We start from the raw sequence: 12,923 nt of genomic DNA on the forward strand, positions 1-12,923 counted from the left end.
GTTGACCTGCGTAGGCCTCCGCCAACCCTCTTGCTAGAGCAGATTTAGCCAGCTATGGAAAAAGGACCCATGTTTTACTCCCGTGAAATGTTTCATGGGGATTTTGAAATCCAGAATAAATTACGCTGTTGTGAGTTACTGATCTCTTAGATCAGTACATCAGCACTCGGGTTTTGCACTGGTGCAGCTACATGGGCAAAAGGTTTGTGCAGGGAATGAGCACAGCCAAGCTTGCTGTGCTGTCGATTAAAGGTAAAGCAGGACAGGAACTTGCAGCAATAGTAGCAATGAATTGAGTCGTACAGATATAGATTTAAAAATTTCCTAAATGTTTGTAATCAAATAGAGCAACTTTCTACTGTAAACAAAACTGAAGTGATTTGCTGGGTTCCAGGTTTGGTAAAATTGAAACCCCAACCAAGCCCAATGCTAGAAGTGGAGGAAACGGATTGAACACGTCTCTCTGATCTGAGTCTTGCAGTTGACTTTATGGACTGTAGATGGGTTGTTTATTAAAAAAAAATGTAACAAGATTGTTCACACAGCATGTACAGGCCCACATTATTCACTGTTATATGGAATAATTAAATAAATGGATGCATATATTTTTGGATCATTCCATTCTGAACAAAATATGGGGTTTGTTAAGTACTGAGGCTGTATGTTAAACGGTATGTCATTTTAGTGTTCAGGGTGCAAAGGTTACATGGAATGTATCTCATGATCATTATGCACATATTACAGCATCTCTGAGTAATTCCTGTGTTGCTCGTGACAGCCAGGTGTCAGGCACCGACCAGATGAGCCGAAGTGAAGAATCCCAGATGATAATCATGGAGGTTAGTGTCCAGTTAGTTGAGACAAAAATGGTGTATGATCATTTATCATTGAGAATAATGGGAATCTTTTAGATACGTAACTGAGAAAAGTGAAATAAGTCAGTAAAGAGTGTTTTGCAAGCTCTCGTTAACCCTAGATGAGCCAGCACCATCCTAGTTAATGCAGGTTTGTGTAATTATTCATTTCTGTGCAAATACATTGTGACAATAGATACCATTTGCTGTAAAATACGCACCTTTAATGTGTATTTTTTATTGTATATTCTCTGACTCTTAGTTGATTAAATTATCTTCAAATTATTGGTTAAATATACTTAGTCTTTAAGTAGGTTACAAAAACAGTTATGTTGTCTGTAAATGCTTTTGAAGTGATCATGTGTGATTTAAAGCGTGCATGGTGCCACGTCAATGAAATGTCAGGAAAAAAAAACAACAAACAAAAAACCCCCCAAAAACCCTCTTTGTGGCATAAGGAGATAAACTGCAAAGACAAAGCAAGATGCTTTAGAGCTGTCAGTAGGCTCTGAACTTGCTAACGAATAGCAGGGTGTGCTAACTTCAGTCTGTGTCAGGACGGTAGCCTGCAAATAACGTCAGTGGTACATATATATATATATGCGCACACACTCACAGATACATACATAGACAGGGAAAATTGCTTAAATCGGCTGTTTTGGTAGACCAGAGATTACTTCCACGGGTCTGGGGACAAGGCCAGCCCCCACCCCACAGTCCCGCTTGCTCTCTCTCTGCAAGGAGTTCGTGGATGAAGACGCTGCCCAGCTGGAACGCCTGAGGAGGACCTTGACCACTCGCAGGCACAGGAGACAGAAAGCGGTGAGCGCCCTCCGCTCCGCGTCCCGTTCCCTGCCCCACGGGCAGCCTTCGCCGTCCGCCTGGCGGCCATCCCGCCGCCCGGGGCCGGCGGGCCGCCGCGGCACCGCGCATGCGCACATGCCTCCGGAGTTGGCAGCGCGCAGGCGCCTGCGCTCCCTCCCGCTGAGGGCCGGGGTTCGAGCGGCGGCGGCTGCAGGCGCGGGTCCGCTTCTCGGCCTGTCCCGGCTCCCCTCACTCATGCGCCGCCCTTCTCCCTTTCTGCCCCGCTGCAGCTGCCGGAGGCTGCCGGTCCGCCCGAGCCGCGGGCGAAGGAAAGCAGCGGTACAGTCATGGCGGCGGCCCCTCCAGCACTGCGCGGTGAGTGAGTCTCCAGCGGCGGGGCGGGGCGGGGGCGGGGCCGGCGCGAGGGCCGCCTCCGCCGCTCTCCACACGGCGCCGAGCCCGCGGCGGGACGGCGGGAGTTGGTGGGCTGGCGGTGCCTGGCGGTGTCCCGGAGCCAGCGCGGCCCGAGCTGAGGTCGGCGTTAACGTGGGTTCAGGGTTTCCACTTGGAGGTTGCCTTCGGCTCTTACCCAGAAAAGTCGTTGCGGGCTCCGCGTGTGCGGGAGGAGCGCAGTGCGCGCTAGTTACTCCTGCCCGCGGAGAGCTTCCTGAAGCTCGTTTTTCGTCCGCAGTCTGAGCCTCCTCGCAGGGAGGGAGCGATATCTGCGTGTGTCTGTGACGTGCCGAGTCAGCTCGGAGCGTTATGCGTTCGCTGCGTGGCGTTGAGGGTGGTGAGCCACTGGAGCTGGTTGCCCAGAGATCTTGTGGATGCCCCATCCCTGGAAGTGTTCAAGGCCAGGTTGGATGGGGCCTTGAGCAGCCCGATCTAGTGGAGAGTGTCCCTGCCCATGGCAGGGGGGTTGGAACTAGATGGTCTTTGAGGTCCCTTCCAACCCTAACCATCTGTGATTCCATGATTCTATACAGTCAGAGCACTGCACTCGGAAGACAGGCTCCTACAGTGTTTAAATATGAGTAGATCATTAAATGTTCTTACATAAAATACACATTTTTCAACAGTGTTAGTGTAGATGTGCAGTATTTACATACTGGAATGTGAACTTCATACTTTGTGCTTGAAGTGTTATTTGTGCTTTTGGCGTATGGATTTATTGATGGGCTGTTTTAACTGTCATGTGAAATTATTTACTCACAAAATAGGAGAGTGCAAGAGAGTGATGTAGTGGGAAGCTGTTAGACGGGAATGTCTGATGGCAGGGTTGCAAAGGATGGAGGTTGATGGTACTTGAAAAGTAATCTTTAATTTCTTTGGCAGAATCTCTGCAATATTCCTGGTAAATACTTTGGACAATGTTAATGTTGCGAATCTTACTGCATGGTTTTATGGGCTTACCTAAATAGGATGCAGAAAAGAGCTAATTAAGCACAGAGTATTAAAAAGTCAATAAAACCAAAATCTAGTGATGCATAAACATGCTTAGCTTTTTGTTGATATCAAAATTTATCAAAGTAAAATGTGTACTGTCTTTAAACTCATTTTAGCAAAATATGGTATTTGTTGCAGACATCTACAATTTAGGGATGTTTGCAGCTCTTTCAAGATCTGTGTGCTTTTCTTTTGAATGTTTTTTGAGTCTCACTGTGCCAGCTTGTGCTAGGAAGTGATACGCTGTTGACAGATGGAGTCCAAACAGTTTTCAGAATTGATTGCTTGGGGAAATCAAGAGACACCCTCTAGTGATGCTTGTTTTCTTTTACAGAAGCTCGTTTTCTGAGAATAAACAGAACAACACAGCAGTATGCTGAGAAGAAAACTAGCCATTAGTTCCCTTCTGTGATAAATGTTTTGTTTTCTTGTGTTTTGCTCTATTACTTGTTGCTGCTTCTGAAGTCCCTGTAATTCTGCTAATTTTGTATGACTGAGTGAAAATTACTGCATGTGATATTCTGAATAGACTGTATCATTGGTTTACTTAATTGCAGTATAATTTATCCATCTTATTTTTTTTAAATTACGTCTTAAATTTTGAGAAGGACTGCACCTTGAGCTGAAGTCTTCATTCATCTATCCAAAACTAATTTCAGTGGGGTTTTTTGCCCCCCAGGAATTCAGTCTTACAGATTCAGAAAGAATTTAAATTTCCATCTTCTATATATTAAACTTTTGGATATGCTGACAGTGACGTTTGCTATTGTGTGGTCCAGACATTAGGTAAAAAGTAGATTTCTTTTTGATTCCTTACTGCCTTTACTAGGCTGATGATCAGTGTATGAATTTCTGCTTATCATTGTCTTCCGAAGTAGTAACTAACCATTGAGGGAGGGGGAGGGAAGTAATAACCCCATCCATTTTCCAGATGCCACTGAAAAATTCTAGACAGGCTGTTTCCTTTACTGCCTTGTTTTGCTTTTGCTTTGGTGCCTGTGATAATACATTGCCTCTGTTCCTGGGCCTTTTTAGTTTGTTGTGCTTGTCACCACATTTGTTCGTCGTTTATGTTAAATTTCTAGTGTTAAAAGTATACACATGCACACACACACGCCTTTTTATGAAAAGGGAATTGTATTTTAACACAAGTGGGAAATACGTAATGTTTGTGGAATTATCCATTTGCGATGTCCCTCAAATTCTTTGCTTATTTTGTGCTAGCATGGTATGATCATTTTGTCAGTCTGGTCCCACTATGGCAAACTTAACTTGAAACATATCCATCAACTGTTTCTTCACTTAATATTCATCATAGTCTCTGTTTGTCCCTATTAGTCTTTAAAGCATCTCTCCTGTTTTTTAATGCAGCCCAACTGCAGAAGTGTATTATTTTACTATAATCCAGTGATGTGTGTGCTTAGATGCCTATATACCTTTCTTAAATGGAAAGACTTGTCAGTCCACAGGTCAGACTAATAAATAAGAGTTGCAAAAGAAGAATTGCTTTAAATAAAAAGCCTGTATCTGGTAGTAATTCCCTTGTGAAGCCAAACAACTACAGTGTTACAGTATCTTTTTCTTCATTGTTGGGTTTTTTGAATTTGTTGGTTATTTGGGTTCAACTTCTGAAGTGTCTTAACTGGGCATTTATGCAGTGATTGTATCCGTGAAAAATACAAAAGTGTTTCTAGCAAAAGTGCTGGAAGTTACTTTTCGCTATTAACTTTTAGGTGACTGATGCTTGGTTACAGCATAAGCATCTGTCTGTCTGTCTGTCTGCTTTCCCTTGTGCCTGGTTTCTGCATCCTGTTCAGATACAGGATTCGTGTCGAGATACTTGCAGCAGTTCTGGGTCTGAGTCAGTGTAGAGAGCTTTGGAGTCACACAGAGACCTGGTGGGTTTAGGCTTCTCTGAGTACAGGTGAAATCAGGGGAGAAACTTATTAGATGACATTTTCAGGTTCTTAGTTTGGTTTCATTTCAGTTTTGAGTATCCAGCAAGCTTATTAGATCTACCCGAAGTAAAATATGAAGCCATTGTAGGATAACGACACTTCCAATGTCAAATGAGCTGTGAAATTTTTTCATGTAGGCCTGTGATGATCATCTTGCATAGTAATGCTCTCATGGATATCAGTCTTATTCTTTCACTTCAAAAATATATTTTGAAGTTAAGCACAAATCAGTTGGCTGTAGAGCCTATACACATAAGCAGAACAGAAGCGTATGTACAGAGAAATAAAGTAACAAAAATATTTTTTTTGTGGTCCTTTTTTCAAGGAACCACAGTATCTCACAATAATTGATACATTGAATTAATTTTACGGCAACTATTAAAGCCTTAAAATGTTTTTCATTATATATAGAAAGGATAATTTCCCTGTTGTTGCAAGGAACTCACTCATTCCTAAAGAATTCTGCATAGAGATCATCAGTTCTGATGCTTTAAGAGGTGCAGTGGCAGATTGTTTCTGCGCTAATTTTGCATGTTTATGCTGTTCACTTTAACCTGGCTTGTCTGGAAATGTTTGCAAGCAGTTGTCCAAGTATTTCAGAAGATCAAAGGCAGATTCTAAGCTGTTGCTTTCTAGTTTTCGTTTATCAGAATGAAATAGAAAATGTTTGTTTCAATGAAACAGAAGATGTTTTTACACTCTAACTGAACAGGATACAATGGTAGAAAACCAACCTTTTATGTGCTTGAAGTTGTAAAAGATGTTGAAGTTTTTTCTCCATTCCAAAAATTTCTTACAGTCAGTCTTTGAGCAAACGTGACTTCTGACAGTTCTTGCCTGCTTGTTTTATACACAGATAGACATTATTCCATTGTTTAAACCATTAATAGATATTTTAAAGGCATCAGATTGAGGCAGACTCTGAAAATACCAACTCAGTATGGGGTTTGAATTTATTAACTTACTTGCTTATCTTTTTCATTGAGGTTTTCTAGTCACTTGCATGTGCTCCCTTCCCCTCACCCATCCTGTCATTTCATCAAAATATTTCCTACTGAGAGATGCTTTCTGTTAGGCAGGCTCAAAAGTTGAGATGTATGCTTTTTTCATTATTCACAAGAATGAGTGAAATGTATGTTGAAGAACATTAAATTAGCTTGTTAGGTCTTGATCTTGGCTCATCCAGGCCTTCTGTTGCCTGTTATCTCACTGTCTTTTAAATATTTACAAACAGGCTGTCTTTTTTGTAGAGTTGAAGTTAGACTGACTTTTGTATGCTTCTGCAGATTGCTCTTTCCGCTTTCTTAAAAAAGGCACTTGCCCAGGATTTTGGAACTTGCCTATTCTCCATCACTTCTCAGAATGACTGACAGTTCTGATGTTGCTGCAGCCACTTCGTTGTTGGATACCCTGCAACGATGGTTTTTAATTAGCTCAGTCTGATGAATGTTTATCTAGACCTTGTTCTGTGTTTTGTCGTTAATTCTTACTATGTTCTTACTTATACCGTGTTCCTTATTAGAAAAGACAAAATGCAAATAGGCTTTTCTGTTTGTCACCTCTTAGTGTCTCTACTGAATACTTGCTTATTTCTGTCTCTGGTATTCCTCTTGGTAAGAAAGTGGTTATGGGATGCTTGCTTTTCTCTTATGTGTCTCATGCTAGTGATACTTTGTGCCTTGTTCTTTCTTTTGAAAGTTTCTAGATACAATGAATGCTTCATTTTACAAATACAGGCAGTAAATTGTGTAATTTGAAAAGATTAGAGTTCTCCCAAATCTTTTGATGTTTCTGCGTAGAATCAGTATTAGCTGGGTTTATCTTAATGTAATTTCTTTTCTAAATGACAGTGGACTAAGGTCATCCTAGAAATTAGATTGCACTTTGACTTTGGTGTAGTAGGCAGCCTTTAAATGTTTAAGTTGTGTATTCAACATACAGTATTTGCTGCTGCCAGTAAAGCTCTTGGAATAATATTGAATCAGCCATAATGTGATATATGTTGTGTGACATTACCACTTCTAAGCCCTTACCCTTTGCTGTTTTATCTCCTTTTCATGAATTTAATGCCTTAAATAAACCTGAAATTACCCTTTGCTTAGACCTTGGCAAACAATGTTCTTTCGTAAAGGTAAAATACAAATCAGTGTTTGGCTCAAAGAACTGACAAGTAATATAATTATGTAAGTGGAGATAACTAGAAAAACTTATTTACCTAGAATGTCATGTGTTCACTGATTAAAAATTACAGAAAAAAAAAAGCCATACACCACAAAGCACATGTGCAGAAAGAGCTACAGTTTTCTCCTGCTAGTCATCTTACTGTTGTTCCAGTAAAAGGGCTAGTGTATTCTGTGTGAAACGATGCAGCTCCTTCTGGAAAGAAAAGCTGGTTACAAAAGTCTAGGAGAAAAAAATAAGATCTGAAGATTCCACATATACAAAGGAGTGTAAAGCATTTATCTTTAAAAAGTTAATATTGCATATATCAAAGTTAAATTTTCAATAAGCTCCTGAGAATTTCCAGGTGAACTTCAGGGCTCCAGTGAGACTGAAGAGGTCTGTGCAGATGGGGAGACAATTGCCCAGCTAGAATTAGTTTTGTAAATGAAGAAAGAAGTTAGGTCTTTCAAAACCAAAAATCCTCAAGTGATGATTTTCTAAGCTATTAGGTGTATAAAACTATGCTTTCAGCTAAAAATATTCTGGAGGCTTTTATAAAGAGTGACTAAAAAATTAGTAAAAGACAATAGAAGGGTCAAGTGGCCTTGCCTCTTTTACAATGATAGGGTGATCCGTGAGAGGGAGATGGATACCTTCTCAAAATACCATGCAGAAGACACCTTAAGTGTGCTTAATACATAAAGCTGCTGGAAATGTTGCCATTTGCTTACACGTACAATCTCATTTATATTGTATGTTTAAAATGTTCTCCATATGTGTTTATAGGAGAGGATAAGTTGTAGGTATCCACTCCTTTGTATTTCTGACCCCAAGAGAGTAGCTTCTCTGTAAATAACAGGATAAGTATTCATTCTCTTTATTTAGGTATCAAGGAATACAGGAGGGTATGGGGTCACCGGTATTATGAAGAAGTCATAATCTAAGAGGATCTGATACGTGGAAGACAAGGGAGAGGAATGCCATCAGTCCTTCAAAGGAAAAGGAGGCCCTGATAAGTTTGGTTATCAAAGATGCATTCTCATTAAGTTTTAGTTACGAAAGAAAAGCCTGGGCTTTTGCAGAGCAGTGGTTCAAGGGCTGCAACAAACAATAATTCTCCTTTTCTGCAATCACATGATTGCCCAAGTCTGTCCAAACCTGGTATTTACTATCTATCAAAAAGTCTAAATATATGCTACTGATTTAAAACTCAGATTTGTGTGTTTCACAGGATCTGGAGAGAATATGTAATTCTAAAGGATGTAGAGTTTTGATGAGTTCTTGGAATCGGAGGGTGGGTTGTGGGATTTTTTTGTTTGTTTGTTTGAAATCAACTTCAGGAGTACAGGTGTAGTGATGGCCTCCAGCTGGACTTAGCACTACTGATCACAACCCTTTGAGCCCAACAGTTCAGCCAGTTTTCAGTCCGCCTACTTACGTAGTCCATATTTCATCATTTTGTCTGTAAGAGTGTTAAAGGAAACGGTGATAAACATCTGCTGCTTTCCCTTCATCCACTAACCCAATTATCTCATTGTAGAAAGTTGTCCTATTGGTCAGGTAGAAGTTTTTCCCGTTCATAAATCCATGCTGATGACTCATCATTTTCATCTTGTACTTAACATATTTGACAATGATTTCTGGGATTATTTGCTCTGTCACCTTCTTGGGCATCAATATGAGGCTGACCTGCCGGTAGTTCTCCAGATTCATCTCCCTGAAGACAGGAGTGATATTTGCTTACTTCCAGTCCTCAGGAACCTCCCTTGATTATCACCACAAACTTTTAGAGATAGTTGAAGTGGCCTTGAGGTGACATTGACCAGCTCCCTGAGCACTCATGGGAGCATCCCATTAGGACCCATGGATTTGTGTATGCCCAGTTTGCTTAAATGTGTGTATTGAGTCTGACTGAGATGGTGTTTTCCCCATAGCAGCCCTCATAGTGCTGTGCTTTGTACTGGTAGCTAAAAAGGTGTTGATAAAACACCGGTGTTTCGGCTACTGCTGAGCAGTGCTCGCTCAGCATCAAGGCAGTCTCTCCAACATGCCTCCCCTCACCCAGTAGGCTGGGAGAGGGCAAGATCTTGGGGACATAGCCAGGACAGCTGAGCCCAACTGACCAAAGGCATATTCCATACCGTATGATGTCTGCTCAGCAATAGAAGCTAAGAGAAAGGAGGGTGGGAGGCATTCGTTATTACATTTGTCTTCTGGAACAACTGCTGTGCGTATTGAAGCCCTACTTCATGGGAGGTGGCTGGACATCGCCTGCTGATGGCAAATAGAGAATAAACCTTTTGTTTTCCCTAGTCTTCCTTTTGCCCCTAATGCACCTGTAATATCCCATCTTGTTGCCCCACATATCCATTGCCAGATTCAAGTCCCAGTGGGCTCTGGCTTTCCTAAGCCCATTCCTGCATGATCAAACAGTCTTGCTTGACTTCTTTGGTATCGGGACGGACTGCTCTTGAGCTTGGAGGAGGTGATCTGTTGATTCCAGAGGGGTGGCACAAGTAGAGCTGAGAGTAGCTTGTGTGTGAAATGGGAAGTTACTTGATGATGCTGTCAGTCATACATGGGACAGAGTAAAATGCATTTTACTCTCATGATTGTACTAGAGCTATAGCACAAAAACACCGCTGGAGAAATTAGTATTTTGTCACTACAAAAAGCAGGTGCTATAAGCTGAAAAAGGAAGCAAGTCTATAAATTCTTTGCGGTTCCAATCACACCCATATCAGGATTTAGTGCACATCACCATTCAAAATTAGATCTAGACAGCTCTGACTAACAGCTTATAAAATACCGGGTAATTCTTTATGTACTTTTAATAGAAATAAAAGTGTGTATGCGTTTTACTTAATGTGGTTCATAGTATATGATGAAAGGTAGATCCATCACAGTTAAAGGCATTTGAGTTATAGTCTCTCAATTCCAAAATAGTCAAATAGTCAATAGTCTCTGAATTCCAAAAAATGTTTAATTTCTTCACGTTTTCTCATGCAAGTTCTTTCTTTTGAAACATTGGACTCTGTATGGTATATATGGTTTTACTTTACATAATTTTAAGTTACTTTCAGAAAATACTGAATTTAAACATGTTACAGTGTTTTTTCTGTTTCAGACTTGCCACCTGTTCCTTCTACATCGAGGACGGGCTTTGCAGAATTTTCCGTTAGGGAGCGAATGAGAGAGAAACTAAAAGCAGCAAAGGTGAGAATCCTTCAGAAGTCCTGTTTGGTTGACTTCAGTCTTACAAGTGCCACCGACTTCGTTTTGCTTGCTTAGTGCTATGTGAATCTGAATGGGATATTTGCTGTTTTATTTCTAATGCCCGAATAACACTCGGCTCATCTCTGAGAGTGGTGAGGCACTGGAACAGGTTGTCCAGAGAAGTTGTAGCTGCTTCATCCCTGGAAGTGTTCAAGGCCAGGTTGGATGAGGCTTTGAGCAACCTGATCTAGTGGAAGATGTCCCTGCCCATGGCAGGGGTGTTTGGAACTGGATGATCTTTAAGGTCCCTTCCAACCCAAACCATTCTGTGATACAATTATTTTCAAGTGTATTTCTGTTGCTGTATTTTCTCTAAAGTTCCTATTTTTTGTTTGTAATAATATAAGAATTATCGTTTTTTTATAATTCAAATGGTACCATCGTTACAAGATCCTTCTGTGGTTTTGTCAAAAAATCTCTTTACACTATTTTGAAATCAATGGATTTCCTTGTAAGTTTACTGTGCAGTTTAATCAGGGGGATTAACATCTAGGTCTGTAAAATCACTTAAGCTGATTATACAGTTAAAAGATTCTGTCCCTAACACAAATGTGCATAAGTTGTTGAGGTCCTGAGAATTATTGTAGCTCTGGTCTTACTATATTTCTGTTATAGCTAAGTGTCTTTTTTTTTTTTTTTTTTTTTCCGTTTGCTTAGTCAAAAGCAGAGATTACATTATTGCAGGAAGACCCCAGTCCACGACCAAGGCGATTAAAAAGCATCAGAGAAAGGAAAACAGAAGTCAGACTGGATAAAGTGGTAAGAAGGTGCACTGGATCTTGCTGTTCTGATAATGAGAAAGTGAATGGGAAACATGAAATAAATCAAAGACTACGCATAGTCTTGAAGATCAATTTCATTTATTTTAATGGGATTAAAATCCTGCTATTGTTTGAATTAATAACGAGGAAGGAACCTTTCTCATTATTGTTTTTAATGTACATATTTAACAAGAATCGTCTGCTTTCATTATAGTATGGAAGTCATGTGAAACTTCTGTCATTTACAGGTTCATGACTTCTATTGCTTAAGATGCCTTAAAGTATTTTATATAAATTTGCACAGTCTAATAGCTAAAGGCTGTATATTAACTTTATGTCATTGTACTGTGTTGCATTTCCTTGTAACTATTTTATATTCAGCTTTTTTTTTAGTATAAGCGTGTTCTTTGTTAGAAAATGAATTTTATGTTAAAAAAGTGACAAAGGCTATGCCTGTGCAGAACTTGCACCCAGATATTCTTCAGAATTCACAGAGACGGCTTGCCTGTAGAAAATGTCTTCCAAAGAACGTGTGTGCCCAGGAAATAACAGCATGTAGCAGTAATGTTTTTATCTGCCATTCCAAACAATATGAATTAGCCTGGCTAAATTGCTTGTCTAGGGCAGAATTACCTCAAGTTATTATCACAACCTCTAGGGGAGGTTGTGAGGAGGTTTTTGGCAGTGTTTTCTTATAACAAGTGATAATGATAGTGTTCAGTTAAGTGGTATTGTTTTAATGTTTGTATTAGGAAAATGTGGAAGTGATACCCGTATTAAAGTTGGCTACTGAGTTTATATAAAGTGTATCTGAAACCTTCCACGTGCTGGTATTCTTTCCTGTACTTATTTACACACGTATGAAGTATTGTTTTGTTGTTAAACAAGCGACTATCAGATTGCCGGGGTTTGAGATTATCTTTTTGTTATTATTTTGAAGTTTAGGTTGAATTGATTTAAACTTGAGAAATGTTCTCCTTTAATGCCAGAATTCAGACCATAAGGAGGAAAAACAGAACGTTAGATGTGTTTATGTTGTCCAGGCCTAAGATAAAAATCGCTCTGAAGCACTTAAGTGAACTTGCTGAAGGAACCTCAGAACCAGTGATGTTTACAGGGATCTGTGTGTAGGTACAGATAAGGCTTCAGAAAACCCTGCTACCTCCTTTCGTGAGAAGGCAGAGGAATATCATCCATGGAGTTTTAGAGTAGCCTAGCAATAATGGATTGAGAGAGAACAAAACAAATAATCAAGTCTGCATTTAAGCACCCAAGGAACGGAGACCCCTTTTTTTTGAACAATACTAACTAGGTTTTTCCTGGTTGCCGCAGGGGCTGTATGAGTCTTAGTGCCTCGATTCCCTTCCTTGGTCAGCAGTATCTGCCACAGCAGCCTTACCACTGCTGCCGGGCTTGTGCTGCCTGTCAGCCTCTCATCTGTCGACGGAAGATTTCCTCTTGCTACCCTGTTTCTCCCCCTTGTGGAGATGGGCATGTGGTTGCTTGCGTTCCGGAGTGCAGAAACTGATCTTGTCAGGAGTGAAGAAAGTAAACTAACATTTATGCAATGGACGATTTCTTGGTACTCTGCAGTCTGTTTCTTGACCCAAAGGAGAAAGGAGTTAAGTTGATGTACCCTTTAAAAATAAAATCAGTATAAT

At 40.4% G+C, this 12,923-nt stretch overlaps 1 protein-coding gene across 3 annotated transcripts in view; it reads left to right on the top strand.

Annotated features, from left to right (window-relative positions):
* The first annotated feature begins 800 nt into the window (after window positions 1–800).
* Window positions 801–12,923, top strand: part of CC2D2A (coiled-coil and C2 domain containing 2A) — a 64,578-nt gene continuing 52,455 nt past the window's right edge. The window contains exons 1-5 of one of the 3 annotated variants that reach the window (XM_086611508.1): window positions 801–845; window positions 1,599–1,676; window positions 1,949–2,033; window positions 10,353–10,441; window positions 11,159–11,260. In XM_086611508.1, coding sequence (XP_086467634.1) covers window positions 801–845; window positions 1,599–1,676; window positions 1,949–2,033; window positions 10,353–10,441; window positions 11,159–11,260 — 399 coding nt within the window. Of the gene's footprint in view, window positions 846–1,598; window positions 1,677–1,948; window positions 2,034–10,352; window positions 10,442–11,158; window positions 11,261–12,923 lie in introns of those variants that run through there. The other 2 variants (XM_086611507.1, XM_086611509.1) reach the window with 2 other exon arrangements.

Source organism: Tauraco erythrolophus, chromosome 5 (assembly GCF_009769465.1).
Source record: "Tauraco erythrolophus isolate bTauEry1 chromosome 5, bTauEry1.pri, whole genome shotgun sequence".
Classification (NCBI taxonomy): Eukaryota; Metazoa; Chordata; class Aves; order Musophagiformes; family Musophagidae; genus Tauraco; species Tauraco erythrolophus.